This window comes from Denticeps clupeoides, chromosome 11 (genome assembly GCF_900700375.1).
Source record: "Denticeps clupeoides chromosome 11, fDenClu1.1, whole genome shotgun sequence".
NCBI classification, from domain to species: Eukaryota; Metazoa; Chordata; class Actinopteri; order Clupeiformes; family Denticipitidae; genus Denticeps; species Denticeps clupeoides.
The window spans coordinates 7,552,015-7,567,827 of NC_041717.1; the positions used below are offsets into that span (position 1 = coordinate 7,552,015).

At 40.7% G+C, this 15,813-nt stretch overlaps 2 protein-coding genes across 2 annotated transcripts; both read left to right on the forward strand.

The window, feature by feature from the left end:
- The first annotated feature begins 2,130 nt into the window (after nt 1-2,130).
- Nucleotides 2,131-5,878, forward strand: vamp8 (vesicle-associated membrane protein 8 (endobrevin)). Its single transcript, XM_028996063.1, has 3 exons — nt 2,131-2,266; nt 3,851-4,012; nt 4,579-5,878. The coding sequence occupies exons 1-3, from the start codon at nt 2,234-2,236 to the stop codon at nt 4,756-4,758; spliced, it is 375 nt and encodes a 124-aa protein (XP_028851896.1). The 5' UTR covers nt 2,131-2,233; the 3' UTR covers nt 4,759-5,878.
- Nucleotides 5,879-9,826: 3,948 nt separating this feature from the next.
- Nucleotides 9,827-13,786, forward strand: vamp5 (vesicle-associated membrane protein 5). The gene is made up of 3 exons (XM_028996615.1): nt 9,827-10,035; nt 12,314-12,454; nt 13,523-13,786. The coding sequence occupies exons 1-3, from the start codon at nt 10,033-10,035 to the stop codon at nt 13,667-13,669; spliced, it is 291 nt and encodes a 96-aa protein (XP_028852448.1). The 5' UTR covers nt 9,827-10,032; the 3' UTR covers nt 13,670-13,786.
- Nucleotides 13,787-15,813: the final 2,027 nt, after the last annotated feature.

The following is a 15,813-nucleotide window of genomic DNA, read 5'->3' on the forward strand; positions in this document are numbered from 1 at the left end:
GTCTAGAAATGTGGGCAGAAACTGGAGCACCAATAGAGAAATTTTGGTATTAAAGCAAATTATGTAATATACTGTCACATAGGTTCTCCACTCTTAATACCACACTCACACTAAAACTCATCACATTTAGCCTTCATAAATGACCTTAAGATGAAAAGAAATCCATTGGTGCCCATGTTCCCCAGTGATTCAGACACTGACTTACTTGCAGTGCAGTGATGGCAGAAACAGCAGTAACCGGTCGGACGGGCTGATCCCTGGGATGGGTGATACTGCGTCACTGAGCACAGAAGAAAAGGTGGAGTCACCTGCAACCAGCTCGGCCTTTGCAGAAAATCTGATGCTGTTATTATCGCCAATCTGCATAGACCACAGTCAATTATATAAGATATTTTAAAAATAATAATTAACATTTAATAATTAATAATTATTAACATTTATATTATTATGTACAGTATCTTGATTTTCTAGTGTTGTCTTGAAGACACCTAAACCGAGACAGACACGGCTGAGACTTGAGGGTACCGAGACGAAGACCAAAATTAGACTAGGGCTATAACCAACCCCACATTATTCAGATCAACTGTAGAAAAAAAAAGGCATTTCTGGAAAGTGTAATTACTTCTATTTCATGTTATCTTTCCAATTATATTGTCCATATGTGTCTCATTTAAAATGTCCTAGATTTGCAAGAATTGGTGAAAAAAAATTATATTCTCAGCAATCCCCTCCTATAAGCATTTTACCTTGACCTCCAGATCCTGATGGGATGTACCAGAAAGAAGATCATATTAAATCTATTATACCAGGGACAGAGGCCTTGGGTAATGATCCCTTGCTTTGAATTGAAGACAATGGACATTTGGCTCTCAAATGTTCACCAACACTGAAATACATTTCCTTCTGTTCACTGCTGGTTTCCTGATCTGCAGACTTAACAAAGGGTAGCGTACGGAGCCCCTGAAGTACCAAGATCTGTGCACAAGTTATTTAAAATTAATTTACTTACATCCCTCACGATGGAGAGAGGACTAGTTTTATTTTCATTTAAGAATGTCATACAATGAAATTACTGCTGCTCTTGCACAAAGACATGGTATTCTAATCGGCCAAACTCCTTTTCTGCACATACTGAAACTTAACAGGCTCAACCGACAGAAGGACCACACAGACTTAGGCCGCGTTATTGACATCATCCAGGAAAATGCATGGTTACAGATCATTATTCCCAAAGTGCAGAGAAAATGGCCTTAAAGCAAAATGATTAGCTTACAGGCGTAAACGAAGACTTCACAGGAGACAGTACTTCTCAAAGGAACCTAATTATATTTGGCAAATTGATTCATAAGGAAAGTTAAAAATGTTTTTGCATTTCATGGTAAGGGTTAGGGTTAGGGTTAGCTACTTATACTTATATAGCTACTTATACCCCCTGAACAACCGACTGTACTATGAGTACATACATGACATTCTTTGTCAGATTTAAGAGTTCTTCCTCATAGTTTGATGACAAAAAATGCAGAACTCGTCAACTTTCTCTCCAGACGCCTGGTGGATGTAGAAGTTGTTGCAGCTGTCTCAGTCAAGGTGGCCCGACCGGTCTCGAGAACTACATCACTATTGATTATCACTCATCCTTATGAGCTTGGATCAGCACCTCTTGCAATTTTATATTTTTTTTAGGCATTCCTCAAAAAACTTGTCTTGATATTCTGTTATTTCACATTTTACAGATTTATTTTATATTACTACCATGGAATTAAATGGACCAATGCAATTTGCTGGGACTTTTTTAGTCCTATCAACTGTTCTTGTCAGGAATATATTGACCACACATATATTGTCAACCCTTCCTCTGAAATTTACAGTTATATTTGCAGAATTGATCAGACGCCCATTGAACCTGGAACTTTGTGGTCTTCTGGCGAGTGTGTTGCTGACCATACCACAGCCACCCCAAAGTAACTTTAGTAACTCAGTAACTCAAAACTATTTTTACATGGCCAAAGTAAATAATCAGTTGGTTAAATATGACTTAGAGCAGAAATTGTTACTCGGAGCAGCGCCCCCCTGCGGCCGTGGGCGGAAATGACAACCAGCCTGTTGACGCGAAGGAATTCACTTCGCGGAGCGAGAAGCAACCAGGAAGTTATCGAGCCCGCCCGCCCGCCCAGACCCGGAGACAGCAGCGCCGAACAGGCCGGAATAACGCGGTTCCACGGTCGCTATCAACATGGGAGTCGGCGACAATAACCCGAGCAGCATGGTGAGCGTTTTTAACCCGGTTTCAGGCGCGTACCGGTGGAAACAGGCGACTTGTTCTTCCGTCGCGACGGAACCGCGGTGAAGCACGTCCAGTGTAGCAGCACTGCGTGCGATGTTGGCTCATTATTATTATTATTATTATTATCATTATTATTTTCTTTATTGCAACACTTCGCTCACGTTGCCACGTATTGCGTGTGTCTTTGGCGGAAGAAAGTTTAAACGTGGTTTCACTGTCGTTGTTTTTTTTTTTTTTTTTTTTTTTTTTTTTTTACGTGAACTATTTCGGTCTTCGCGATAAAATACACCACCGGAGAATACGGAGTTTGTATCGCTCTTATTATTCGTCCTCCGTTCGGCTCTTTTTGGGGGGCCGGCGGTATGTGCGACGTGTAATCATGGAGGAAGCATCTCTCACCGAACAGGAAAAACGCCGCCTGCCTGCGCGACTCGTTCTGAAGATTCGGCGACAGAAACCGAGCTGTCCGCCGGCCACACCAGCAGGCGACAGGGACATTTCAGAGCGTTTCAATCGCCAAAGCCGAATAAAGCTCATTTGTGTTTATTATTGACCGTGCGCCAGGTTCGTTCACTTAACTGAGTCAAGTTTCAGCCGTTCAGATTGATTCAGTCGATCGGTTCATTTATCTGAACATTGTTGTTGGTGGTTCAGGAAACATATTTGACTTTTAGTTGCAACATATTTGTAAGATTTGACTTACTAGTTACTGTGAACCTCCTAAAAAAAAGCCTAAATGTATTCTATATTTATATATAAGGGTATTTTGGTTTATTTAAACATCTAAACACCATAAGAAAATCACCTGACTGCTTGTAAAGAACTGGTTCTGGTAGAACTGGTAAAGAACGTTGAGAACACCACATCTGTGCTGGCTTTACCGCCACGGCCCGTCATTTGATAGTTTGCTGCCATTCCGGGCCGAGGGCAGAGAACCCACTGGTGGTGGGTGGCGCTGCAGGACTTGCGGTTACCTGGAGACGACCTCTGTTTATGGGCACCGAGTGGTCACTGGGGATTTAAAGGCTGGTAGTCTTTGCAAAAATACACGAAGAAGAAAAAATAAAAGGCAGATCTTAATCAGGGGTCTTTAGCGCCGCCCGCTTCTACGTAAAGATTTTGAGCGAGTGCACATAACGGCGAGCAGTCTGTGCACGAGCCTGAAAATGAAATACCAGGAAGGCCTTCAAACAGTTTCAAATGTTTATTTATTTTTTTTACTTCGATAAATTTCCTCTTTGTCCCCGTAGTCATATTTAAAGTGCGCTGTGATCGAGAAAACATTGGATTCTTTTAACAGCAGGAATTTGCCTGTGTCCTTTGTGGTTGGGGGGTCTTGAGATATAAAGTTTCAGGTTCTCCTGCTTAAGCACATCCCCCGTGTATTCAGTTTCGCCAATGAATGTAATCACACGTTCCTAAGAAAGAAGCGTGCCGTTCGCGGGCGAAGACACACATGTGGTGTTCTTTTTGTATTTAAACATATTGCTTGGTGTTTGTTATATATTTGCAATACTGTGTTCAGTACTGTGCTTCTGTGTTCTGAAATGCCTGGCTGCTGTTTAGGAGGAGGGCATACAGCCAGCAGAGGAGGTCGACAAGGTCAAAGCGCTGAAGTCGCAGGTTGATGGAGTCAAGACGATCATGACCCAAAACGTGGACCGGATCCTGGCCCGGGGCGAGCGGCTAGACGATCTGATGGACAAATCCGAAGACCTGCAAGCAGGGGTGTGTCATTCCCTGCTTTATATTTACAGGAAACAGCAAAGACGTCTGCTGTATATTTTGTAATATTTCTTGGTCTTGCATAAATGCTTAATGACAGGTTAAGGTGAAATACCTGAATGTTTGTGCGTAAAAAAACGTATTTATGCGTGGTCCCTCATTACTGTCTGTTATTATAAAATATTGCGACATGTTGAATGTTTTTCTTTGTGGCTTGACGGTAAAAAGCATGGCAACTTTGAAACCACTGCGCTTACATGGAGAGAAAAACAATTTAACCCCTTTTCTGAAAGCTGTTGAAATTCACACTGAAAGGTTAGCAGTGTTTGAGACTGTTGATTGGTTGACAAAATACATTACCAGTGTCCAGCATTGAGACACCGAGTAGGTTTTGAAATATTAATTTTCCACTGAAATGACTGTTTGATGTAGAGCCGCAAAAGTGACACAAGGGGGCGAGCTAACGTGTTTCAAATGTTCCTGTGTAATACCCTACCACTACGAGGCACCGCTGCTGCAAAATGTCAAATATCTGTGTGCTAATGGCCGCCTTTTCTTTTGTTCCACAGGCTCAGAACTTCAAGCACACCTCTCAGAAAGTGGCACGCTCATACTGGTGGAAGAACGTGAAGATGTGGGTTGTTTTAATCGTTATTGTTGCAATTATCATACTTATCATCGTTCTGCTTGCATCTGGAGTCATTCCAGTCAGCAGTCCTGCTCCACCAGCACCCACTATCAAACCTTAATGTTGTAAACGTAGGAAGTACCTGAAAAACACTGTTATCCGCCTCTTAGTGAGAAACAGTGTGTCCTTTTTGCCTTTATATTCAACTGCCGTGGTGCCTCATCTTTGTCGTCATGATTTTGTTACAATTCGTGAAAGGTGACCTCTAGTGACATCCTTTGTGTCAGAGGAGGGTATCATATCTCAATCATATGTTCAGATGTTTTCTTTGCTAGCTGTTACAATTGTTTTAGGAAATATGGGTGTGTGGAATGATATAAACCGAATCACTGATTATTAAGCTTATTTTGTTACCCACACATTGAAGTGCAAACTATGTGAAAGGTCAAAAAAGCCTTAGACAGTCTGAATTGAGGTCTGATGAAGAGTTTTGCTGTTTGAAGGTTCCACCTTTGAAGGGGGTCAATTCCCACAAAGAACATTGTGGGTAAACCTCCTTTTCTGTCTGTATTGTACGAAATTAGATCATAGCGTCCCCTCACAAGGAAAATCTTCACCTCTCGCCAAATCCCACTGTGGGGCTGGGGCCCAAATTTCTCCACCGTGGGCTCCAAAGGCTCATGTCTGTTTTTTTTCTGTCTGTACTGCCTTGCTTAAGCGGTTTTGTCAGAACAATGCAGTGCTCGGCTCAGTGTGTTCTGTTACTGGAAAGGCTTCGGAGAGTCCAGTCAGCGTTATTGTCTGTAAATAATCCATGCTGATTTGTAAATTGGTCTCCTGTGGCCCAGAAATGTAAGTTTAAGTAGTATAAGGTTATTTATTTTTTAAAAATCTCAATAACACGATTATTTCTCTTTAACTTTTTTTTTTTTTTTTTTTTTAAATCTTGTATTGTAGGTGTGGTTATCTAGTTGGTAACATATTTACTTTCCAACTAGACGTCCATGATCAATCCTGTTGAACCCTATGGGACTGTCCCTGTAATGAATGATTTGAAGCTAGTATGTAAGAGTGTCTGATGAATAAATAAATGTAAATTGTGAAGTAAAATCACAAAACAATTAAGAAATTAACATGGCTGTGTATTAAAATCTAAATAAATAACTTCAGAAGTGTAACCATACATTTAAGAGCCCAAATTGCTTATCTGTCTGTGTTTAGAAATAAACATGTGAGTCTTCCGATGCTTTTTTTTTTCTGTCCTCATCTTGTACTGTCTTATTTACATGTCATTTACATGTTTTTTTCTGATTTGGCATCCACTTGATTGGCACAGTAGGGAACTCATCTAGATCTAGATCCTATATTGTTGGGTTGAAATGTCTTAATTTACTGTCACACTACAGTATCAGATGACTTGGGTGAAACTTCCTGTCGCTCTGCTAGTATTTTATATGTATGGTATTGTGGGCAAAATTGTTGTCGGAAATGTAAATGTAGTGGCCTGAGGAGCTGTATGTGGGGACGTTTTTAACCTCGTTCACAAAAGGAGCTCATTTCGAATTTGATTTGGCAATGAGGCATGTTCACCAAAGAAATAACTTTTAAAAAACACAAAATGACCCCCGTCCCCACACACTGCTCCCTGGGCGCTGTTCATGGCTGCTAACTACTGATGGGTTAAAGGCAGAGGACACATTTCATTGTGTGCTGTGCTGCAGTGTTTAACAATAACTTCACTTTACCATGACATTCATACCAATGAAAAGTGTATATAATGTTCTCACCACAACTGTACTGCTTTTGTTAAACCCAGCTGGGGATTTTTTTTTTTTGCATATTTTAGATATATTTATGACTTCAAGTCATAAATATGACTTGATGATGACTGAAGTCCAATTCCATGAAAAATAACTGTTGCACATCCTTATGCTTCTGGGAAGCTATGCTTCTATACCAACATTTCTAAAGGTTTCTGTATAAGACCTATATTAGATGCCCTATTAATTATGACATATTGAAACAGAGGCCACAATGAATATGAAACAATAATTTATCAGTAGACATTATAGCTTGCAGAACAGTGAGCATGATGCTATTGGAGAAGAGTCCTTATTTTTGTAAAGCTGGCCCCACTGAAACTGACATTAATCAAAGCTTTGGCTAAATCAGCCTGACCATGACAGCGGTTAAGGAAGCGGCACCGTAATCAGATGTTTGCCGGTTCGAATCCCGATCCGCCAAGGTGCCACTGAGGTGCCACTGAGCAAAGCACCGTCCCCACACACTGCTCCCCGGGCGCCTGTCATGGCTGCCCACTGCTCACCAAGGGTGATTGTTAAAATCAAAGGACACATTTTGTTGTGTCACCGTATGCTGTGCTGCTATGTATCACAATGACAATCACGTCACTTTCACATTCATTGGCCCTGTGAAGTTCTTGAAGAACAGTTTAGGTGGATCAAGGTGTGCATTTATTACTCCAATGAGGCTGGCGGCTGTGATTTTATGCTTTTTTTTTGGACATCGTGCATGTTAGCACCCAGACATTCGTTTGAGACTGTGTCTATCCTGATGGTCCATCCTGCAGGACCTTACCTTACATTAAAATCTGCTGTCCTGGTCACATATTTGATTTCTGTTATGTTGTGTGGATTGAAATGTTATGTACATCTGGGGAATTTCTCAGTCTTCTTTTGTAATCTGAATCTTTGAAGATTGTACATATATGTGTAGGCATGAAACCTACAACGTCTTTCAGTTTTATCGTCCCAACCCTGCTTGTTTCAATTGTTTTGTTCTTTTTTGTTTACTCATGGAATGATATCCAATATTATGTAACTCTGGGCATTATTTCATGAAATCTGAATTCTTTAATTTCTTTCTAACATACCCCTCTGGATATAAAAGGTCTAAACTGCAACTTTGTACTATTCACTATTCTTTTAATGTGAGTCAGGCATGCCATTCAATGCCAAAAGGTCATTTAATTTCCCACCCCTGGAATATCTTTAAGCCAGACAGTGGGGAATTCCCAGGCGTACCCTACAGGACTCAAGAGGTGGACTTGGTACCCAGAAGTCAGGGACACACAGGGTACGCAGAAGTGATATCAGGAACCAGAACTTGCTCACGGGACAAGTATCAGGAAAAAGAAGAGTGTCCAAGAGACAATGTGGACAAAAAGGCCTTAAAAGCACAGCAGTAGCATGGACGTAGAGTTTACAGATGTGAGATGTAGAGTGAATAGACACATGAGCTGCCATGTGTGCTTATATGAGTGTCGGCCAGACTGGTGCAGTTTGTTAGGTAGATGGGGTCCGACATCTTTTTATCTTCAGACATCTTCACATTTTTTACTCACTCACTTTCCATAACTGCCCAGTTCTACCCATGGTTGCGGCTGCCAGAGCCAATCGCAGAACACTGGGCGAAGGGCGAAGACTCACCCAGGGACAATTCAGATCTGCCAATTTGACTAGTCTACGTTCCTTTGGATGATGGGAAGAAAACCGAGAACCCGGAGGAAACCCATGGCAGCACGGGGAGAGTGCGCAAACTCATAAGGTGTTTTGGAGGTGTGAGAAACCCCGCTCCTCACCAGGTAGCCAGACACATTTTAAGCACTGCAAAATAAAATAAAACATTCAATGGATCTTTTGTACTATTCATTTGCCACAAAGTTATGCCACAAGTCATGCGGACCTGAGTGTGAGTGTTCCTTTGTTTTGGCATGGTTCTCTGCAAAGGCCTCCAATTGTTATGCAGGAGGAAAGAGACCTTGTTGAAAATATTAAAACTATGCACATATTCTTTTGCTCTTCCTGTTTTCTTAACATTGTCCTCATGGCCACTTCATTTAGGGCACTTTCTTAAATCCCTTTCTGGATTCAACTAAAATGTTGAAGCACACAATTATACTTGATCCTGTGAGCAAGGATAAGTTCATATATATATATATATATATGTATATATATGTGTGTGTGTGTGTGTGTGTGTGTATATATATATATATATATATATAAAATCAATAAATCAGAATCAGCTTTATTGCCAAGTATGTTTACACATACAGGGAATTTGTTTTAGTCACAGAACTCTTCAGACCAACAAAAAGACAGTGACAAGACACAGGTAGTAAAAGCAGTTATCTACAGATATAAAAAACAGCAAAAGCACAAAATATATAATATATAGTATATAAAAAAGGTATGACTACTAAAAATATATATACAGTACAGGCCAAACGTTTTGACACACTTTCTCATCCAATGTATTTTCTTTATTTTCATGACCATTTACATGGTAGATTCTCAATGAAGGCGTCATTGAGAATAATAACTCCACATGTGAATGAACAATGTACTTAACAAAAAAAGGTGAAATAGCTGAAAACATGTTTTATATTCTAGTTTCTTTGCTCTGATTACTGCTTTGCACACTCTTGGCATTCTCTCGATGAGCTTCAAGAGGTCGTCACCTGAAATGCTTTTCCAACAGTCTTGAAGGAGTTCCCAGAGGTGTTTAGTACTTGTTGGTCCAGCTCACCCCAAACCATCTTGATTGGGTTCAGGTCCGGTGACTGTGGAGGTCAGGTCTCCACTTTTTGTTAAGTACATAACTCCACATGTTCATTCATAGTTTTGATGCCTTCAGTGAGAATCTACCATGTAAATGGTCATGAAAATAAAGAAAACACATTGAATGAGATGGTGTGTCCAAACTTTTGGCCTTTACTGTATATATAAGGTCATCTGTATGCAAGCGAGAGAAACGCTTGCATTTCTATATATAAATGCAATAGTTGTGTGCTTATAACTAAATGCTATAATGCTACTAGGGTGGTAGTAGCTTAGTGGGTAACACACTCGCCTATGAACCAGAAGACCCGGGTTCAAATCCCACTTACTACCATTGACTGTCCCTGTAACTACTGACTGTAAGTCGCTCTGGATAAGGGCGTCTCGTAAATGTAAATGTACTTCCTCATACACTAGCTGGGTATCACTTAAGTAACCTCTACGTATTATTCAAAGAATACGTATCGATAAGAAAACGCTTGTTCAAAGAACCAAACGAAAGCGACTCATTCCTATGAACGACTCGCTAAAAGAGCCGCGGGGCTGCTGCTGGCAGGGGGGTTGTCGCCGTCGTCGTCATGTCCTGTCCGACCCCGTATAAAAGGGTGGGCGATCCGCGCCCAGACAGCGCGCAGAAAGTTCGGTCAAAAGTGCGCAGGAACGACAAAAAAAAAAACGAGAGAGAAAGAACCGCGCTCGTCCGTGTGTGTTTTGTTCGCGACTCGGTCTCGGAGCTGCCCCGCATGAGCTCGGTTCCGATGAAGCGAGTCTGGTGACAGCGGTGACACGGACCGAGTCTGGGACAGACGACAGACATGGTGAGTGTCCCCAGAGGCGAAAGTGTCATAACGTTTAGTGCTTGGGCTGGGTTCACGATTTCAAGCTCCAGCAACTTACGTACTTTTTATTGGCCCGAAATAGTTAATGAACAACAATAACTGTTTACCATAATGTAATGTGATTACTTTACAAAAAGGTGACGTATTTAACTGTGTCAATATCATATTTTATTATCAATGTTTGATTATATTATATTATATTATATTATATTATATTATATTATATTATGTAGCATAAAACCCCTGGTCTTTTAGACAGAATGATATTCCATGTTTATGAGGTGGTGTTTGTGGGCAAATGTACAACAGATCAGCACCGTATTTTATTGTTCATTGTTTGTTTTAAGTAATTCAGCTGAATTACTGCTCCACTCCTGGCAGACAGCACGCTGTCGGAAACCAGGCGAGATAATGCTGTCGACGCAGGAGCTGTTGCGTAATTACGTGAATATTTAGTGAACACTCAGTGTTCAGGCGCCAAACACACCAACGTTGATGCACGTGTATTTGTAATCCACGTATGTGGTGGTGCCACCAAAAACCGTGGGGGGCTGAGGGTCCTTTAGGAAATCCCGGGTACTCCAGCAGAGTGGAGAGAGGGAGGGAATAAAGGAAGGAAGGAAGCCCGGACGAGAACTGGAATGGGCTGAGTGAAGGGATGCAGGGATGTCATGATTCCAGGTGAATTCATGAAACCTTCTCAGCCTCTCTGCCATTGCCAAAAGCTGATTGATTATCAGGCGTCGACTTGCTCGTAATCTTATTTACCTCAAATGCACAGGCTGATAAGGCCTTTTTTTTTAAACGACTATGCTTCAAAACCAGCTAGTTATTTTTATCACATGGGAGTGTTTCCTTTTATTGTGCTGGTGTCTCGCCGTACATTAATGATGGAATATGAAATGTTTGGATTTTCGGTTTGCCCCCCGGCCCCGCGGTTTCCCGTTAACAGCTCGCTTTCATCTCCTCAGCCTTGACTCCTGCAGCACTCACTTCCCATTCCTGTCACAGACAAACACAGAGTCATGCGGAGTATGATTTGTGCGCTGCATTGTACTGTAGACGGCTGATATTGCTCAGCACTGGGTCAGTGCATTCAGTGAGTTCTTGTCAAAGGCCCGTTTGTACTATTTAGCAGGCTGGTCCATGCACAAACAAATAAGCTTCTAACTTCTATTGCTGTCAGTCCATCGGCAGTTTATCGGGCCGTGATCATTCTGGCCCATCGTGATTTCTTCTAACTGTTTCCTCTCTTTGGTGTGTTGTGGTCAAATGAGAGAAAGTTCGAGTTGCCTGACCAAAATATCAACTGTACCAGCTGCCATTTGTGGTGATGGCGACCTCATGCTCCACAAGCAGATGGAATAAGGACTGGAGGAGGACTACCTCCAAATTCTCAAAATGGTTACTAGCTGGTCAAAGCTTAGACACAACAGGACTGTGATTTCAAAACTGGTTGAGGATTGGATGAAATAGTGTAACATTAATCTTTTCAAACCTCACGTCCACGATAGTAAACCAGCAATGCGAAGTGTGAAGACTTATCCAAATCTGCCGAGAAGAATGTCAAATATCCAACTGGAAGTATCCCAGAAGCTTATTGATAGTTATCAAAAGTGTCTGGTTGATCTATCCATGCAATGCACTTGATAATGCCAATCAAAGGTGGTTCTAGGAAGAACATGCAGTGGAGACAGCCAACAGGGAGTCCAAGTCTTGCTGATGCAGGTGTGAAGAGAAGACTAGCATGTGTGGTGAAATCTCCGAAAGTCGCTATTATTGCACAAATGTTTTTCTCTTGATAGAAAGTTGTCGGGAAACATTGTGCAGCACAGCTTGCTGTGTAGAAGAACGTGTGCCTGAAGACCAGTCAGAGGGCCCATGCTGACCCCAGCTCCACCAGCACTGGACAGTGGATCAATGGAAGAACTTCCCCGGGTCTTATTAGTCACTGTTTGCTTCGGATTGCGTGGGTGGGCGTGTGTGTGTTGGCGTGTGTCAATACACACCCCTTCATGGCAGCATTACTCCCAGATGGAAGAGACCCTCTTCCTCATCGTAATGCGCCCTGTCACACAGCCAAATAAATAATCTGTTGCTTTGGTCTCCAAATTTCCCAAATCAAAATATTAAAACTGTGCGTTGTGTTGACTCAGGAAATATTAATACAATTCACTTTACATTATACCAGACAATGCAAAATGATATAATTAGCAGTTCATGATGAGCTGGCTTTGTATGTCATTTGAATCTCTAGGAAAATGGCAGGAGCCTGCAGCGGGTTCAGGAAGAGGTTGACGAGGTGACCGTCATCATGATGGACAACATCAACAAGGCCAAAGAACGTTCAGGGAAGCTGGACGAACTGGAGGACAGAGCAGATGAACTCAAAAAGCAGGTGTAGTACATCATTTCCAAGCCTTCTTGAGTGGTATGACAAACATACTCTCATGCACATCATACACACAACATGACACTAACACTTATAATCTACGTACAACTCTTACATAAAAATGACACACTAACATCCTTAACATATATTAATATACAGAGGAATATAAGACCCTTTTGGGGCAGTGGTGGCCTAGCGGTTAAGGAAGCGGCCCCGTAATCAGAAGGTTGCCGGTTCGAATCCCGATCCGCCAAGGTGCCACTGAATAAAGCACCGTCCCCACACACTGCTGCCCACTGCTCACCAAGGGTGACGGTTAAAAGCAGAGGACACATTTCATTGTGTCACCGTGTGCTGTGCTGCAGTATATCACAATGACAATCACTCTCACTTTTCACTTTATTTGCCACCATCTACCAATGTTTATTTTGTTTATAAGCATCTCCTTCCACTATGGTATCTGCACTGGCAAAGAGAGTTCATGGCTTAATGTTGTCTAGGGACTAGCCAGGAAATGTTGTATTGGAGTCTATAAACATGCCCTAGGTGGAGTTAAAAGGAAAAAGAATTCACAATTTACATCCTGATTGTAGTTTACCTGAATATTTTTAGAATGCTATTTCCTATTGTTAGAACATGAATGAGGTGAAATCCACTCCCGTCGTGTGAGGTGTATGCACTGTGGCAAATTTCCATTCAGGAGTCAGACGGCGAGGTCACGGCGCTGTTACATCACCGGCACAGTCAAATTCCAGAGTCCGAGCGGGTCAGTGGGTAAACAAATTGTGCCGAGACAATTCACTACTTGATGACTTTAAGCGGACAACACAATTTTTTGGGAGAGAACAAGCACAGATGAAACTAAAGGTGGACAGAGGGTCCACAGTTAGAGTTTTGATGAGACATGCGTGATGAGTGATTTTGCCATTGCAACAAAGTGATGATAAAAAGGTATTGCAAGTATCCAGCACTTTTCACTGTTCAGAAGATGGCGGTCCATATTTTTTACAGTCTGCGATATAACTAATACTGCAACGTTTTTCTTGCATAATTGCCAGTTGTGTCTGTTCACAGGGCGAGAATTTCGTAAAGACCTCTGAGAAGGTGAAGAGGAAGAAGCAATGGGAGGCGCACAGACTGAAAATCCTGTTCGCTGTCATCATATCTGTTGTCATTCTGGTCATTATTATAGTGGCTGTCATCATGTATTACAGTTATTAAGGCATAGAGGCTGTGTGAATTTGTGCTTCCTTTTTGATTAATTTATAAATGTTTCCACATGAATGATAATCTGTAACAGATAAACTTGTGTGTATAAATGTGGACTATTGCATGCAAGATGTCCCTGGTGTCATTATTGTTTTTATGGGGTTTTTTTCACTAGATAAGAATATTTAATACAAAATATTGAGGAGGACTTACTCTGGTCTTTCCCCATGGCCTCCAATATACTAATATAGAATAGACCTCCCTGTTTGCAGAGGCCATGACAGCCACTCAGGATCATAAAAGAAACTTTTGAGCACAATGAAAGACTTTGATAAAACAAAGACTGTCCTGGATATGACAATTATTATAATGTGAAATTGGAAAAAAGCTAATAATTTTCAAGCCAAAAAATTGCTATTCGGTGCATTTAAATTTTCATATTCATCGTTCATCTAGGTATAAAGGTAATTTACTCGGGGCATTATCTAAACCTCAAAAGCAATTTTAAATACAAATTATGGAATCATATTTCACACATTTCTGCAAATTAATTTATGTTCTTCACAATTTCAAAAGAATAGTGAAACTGAAGTGATTGTCATTGTGAAACACTGAAGCACAGCAAATGGTGACACAACGAAATGTGTCCTCTGTATTTAACCATCACCCTGGGTGAGCAGTAGGCAGCCATGACAGGCACCCGGGGAGCAGCGTGTGGGGACGGTGCTTTGATCAGTTGTACCTTAGTGGCACTTTGGCAGTTCGGGATTCGAATAGGTCCATTTTCTTACCTCCTAGACCACCATTGCCCCACTGCCATGTCAGCCTCTGATGATATAAATGTAATCCAGATGGTAAGACTTTACAAGCTTGGAGATATGCTCAGTTTACTGCTAGATCAATGGATGCCTGCATCAGCTGAAGGGAAAATCTACTAAACAGCACAGTGAAAGTTAACAATAAAAACAAACCAAGAAAAAGGAGCACTAGAACAAAGCAAAAACAATTTGCTAATATAGTGAAGAAACTCCCGCTTCATATTTACATACGGCAGCCCCTGGATTTTTTCCTTTGGAAAATAGATGATGAACCCCTTATAAAAAGGGCCATTACGGTGACGAGAGGAAACACAGAGCGGGGGCTGGGGGTCCCAGAGTCTAGGAAATACCAGGTATTCTTGAAGGGAGGGAGGAAGGAAGAAGAGGACTGCTAGAGGAATGGGCTGAGTAAAAAGATTTCTGTAGACTGATAAGTATTCAAACATTATATTCATTTTATTTTCAAGGCAATGAAACATACAATCTAAATATGATCTTAATATTAAGTATCAAGAATGAATTGTATATAAAGTTTAAAATAAATGTGTTAATTAAAAAGATTGTTTTACAGGCAGTATTTCTTTATACTATTACTGTTATCACGTGGTATTATTTCCTTGTATTGTGTTCACAGCTAATGGTAGATTAACTATGACTGTGATTGATGTAAAAATTTGAGATAATTATTTGCTCTTCCTGTTAGTAGTTCATGCTTAACTCCACACCCTTGACTGCTGAAACATAATTTCCCATTCCAGGCACGACAAACACAAGGGGTTCAAAAAGTGTGTTTTATAACCTCAGTTTCCAGGTCTATGGCTCCATGACTTTAAATAATTAGCTTTGATATTTCCATGTATATGACAGAATTCTGTGTAGTTTCATATGTTATCTGTCTGAAAATTTTAAACAAAATCGGGGACCAGAGACCTTACGTCAGCATCTTTACATTAATGTGGTCATAAACATTGTTTATATATTCATAAACATGTTCATAAACATTGATTCTATATATGTGTCCTAAGAATATATATTTTCATGCAATATTTTCACATCCAACAGCAGCCAAGACAAGTGATCTGATATGATTCATATATATATATATATGTATGTATGTATGTATGTGTGTGTGTATATATATATATATATATATATATGTATGTATGTATGTATATATATATGTATGTATGTATGTATGTATATATATGTATGTATGTATGTATGTATGTATGTGTGTGTGTGTGTGTGTGTGTGTGTGTGTGTGTGTGTGTGTATATATATATATATATATATAATTGATATCTATAAATATATTTTTCCACGTTGTAAGGGTGCTAT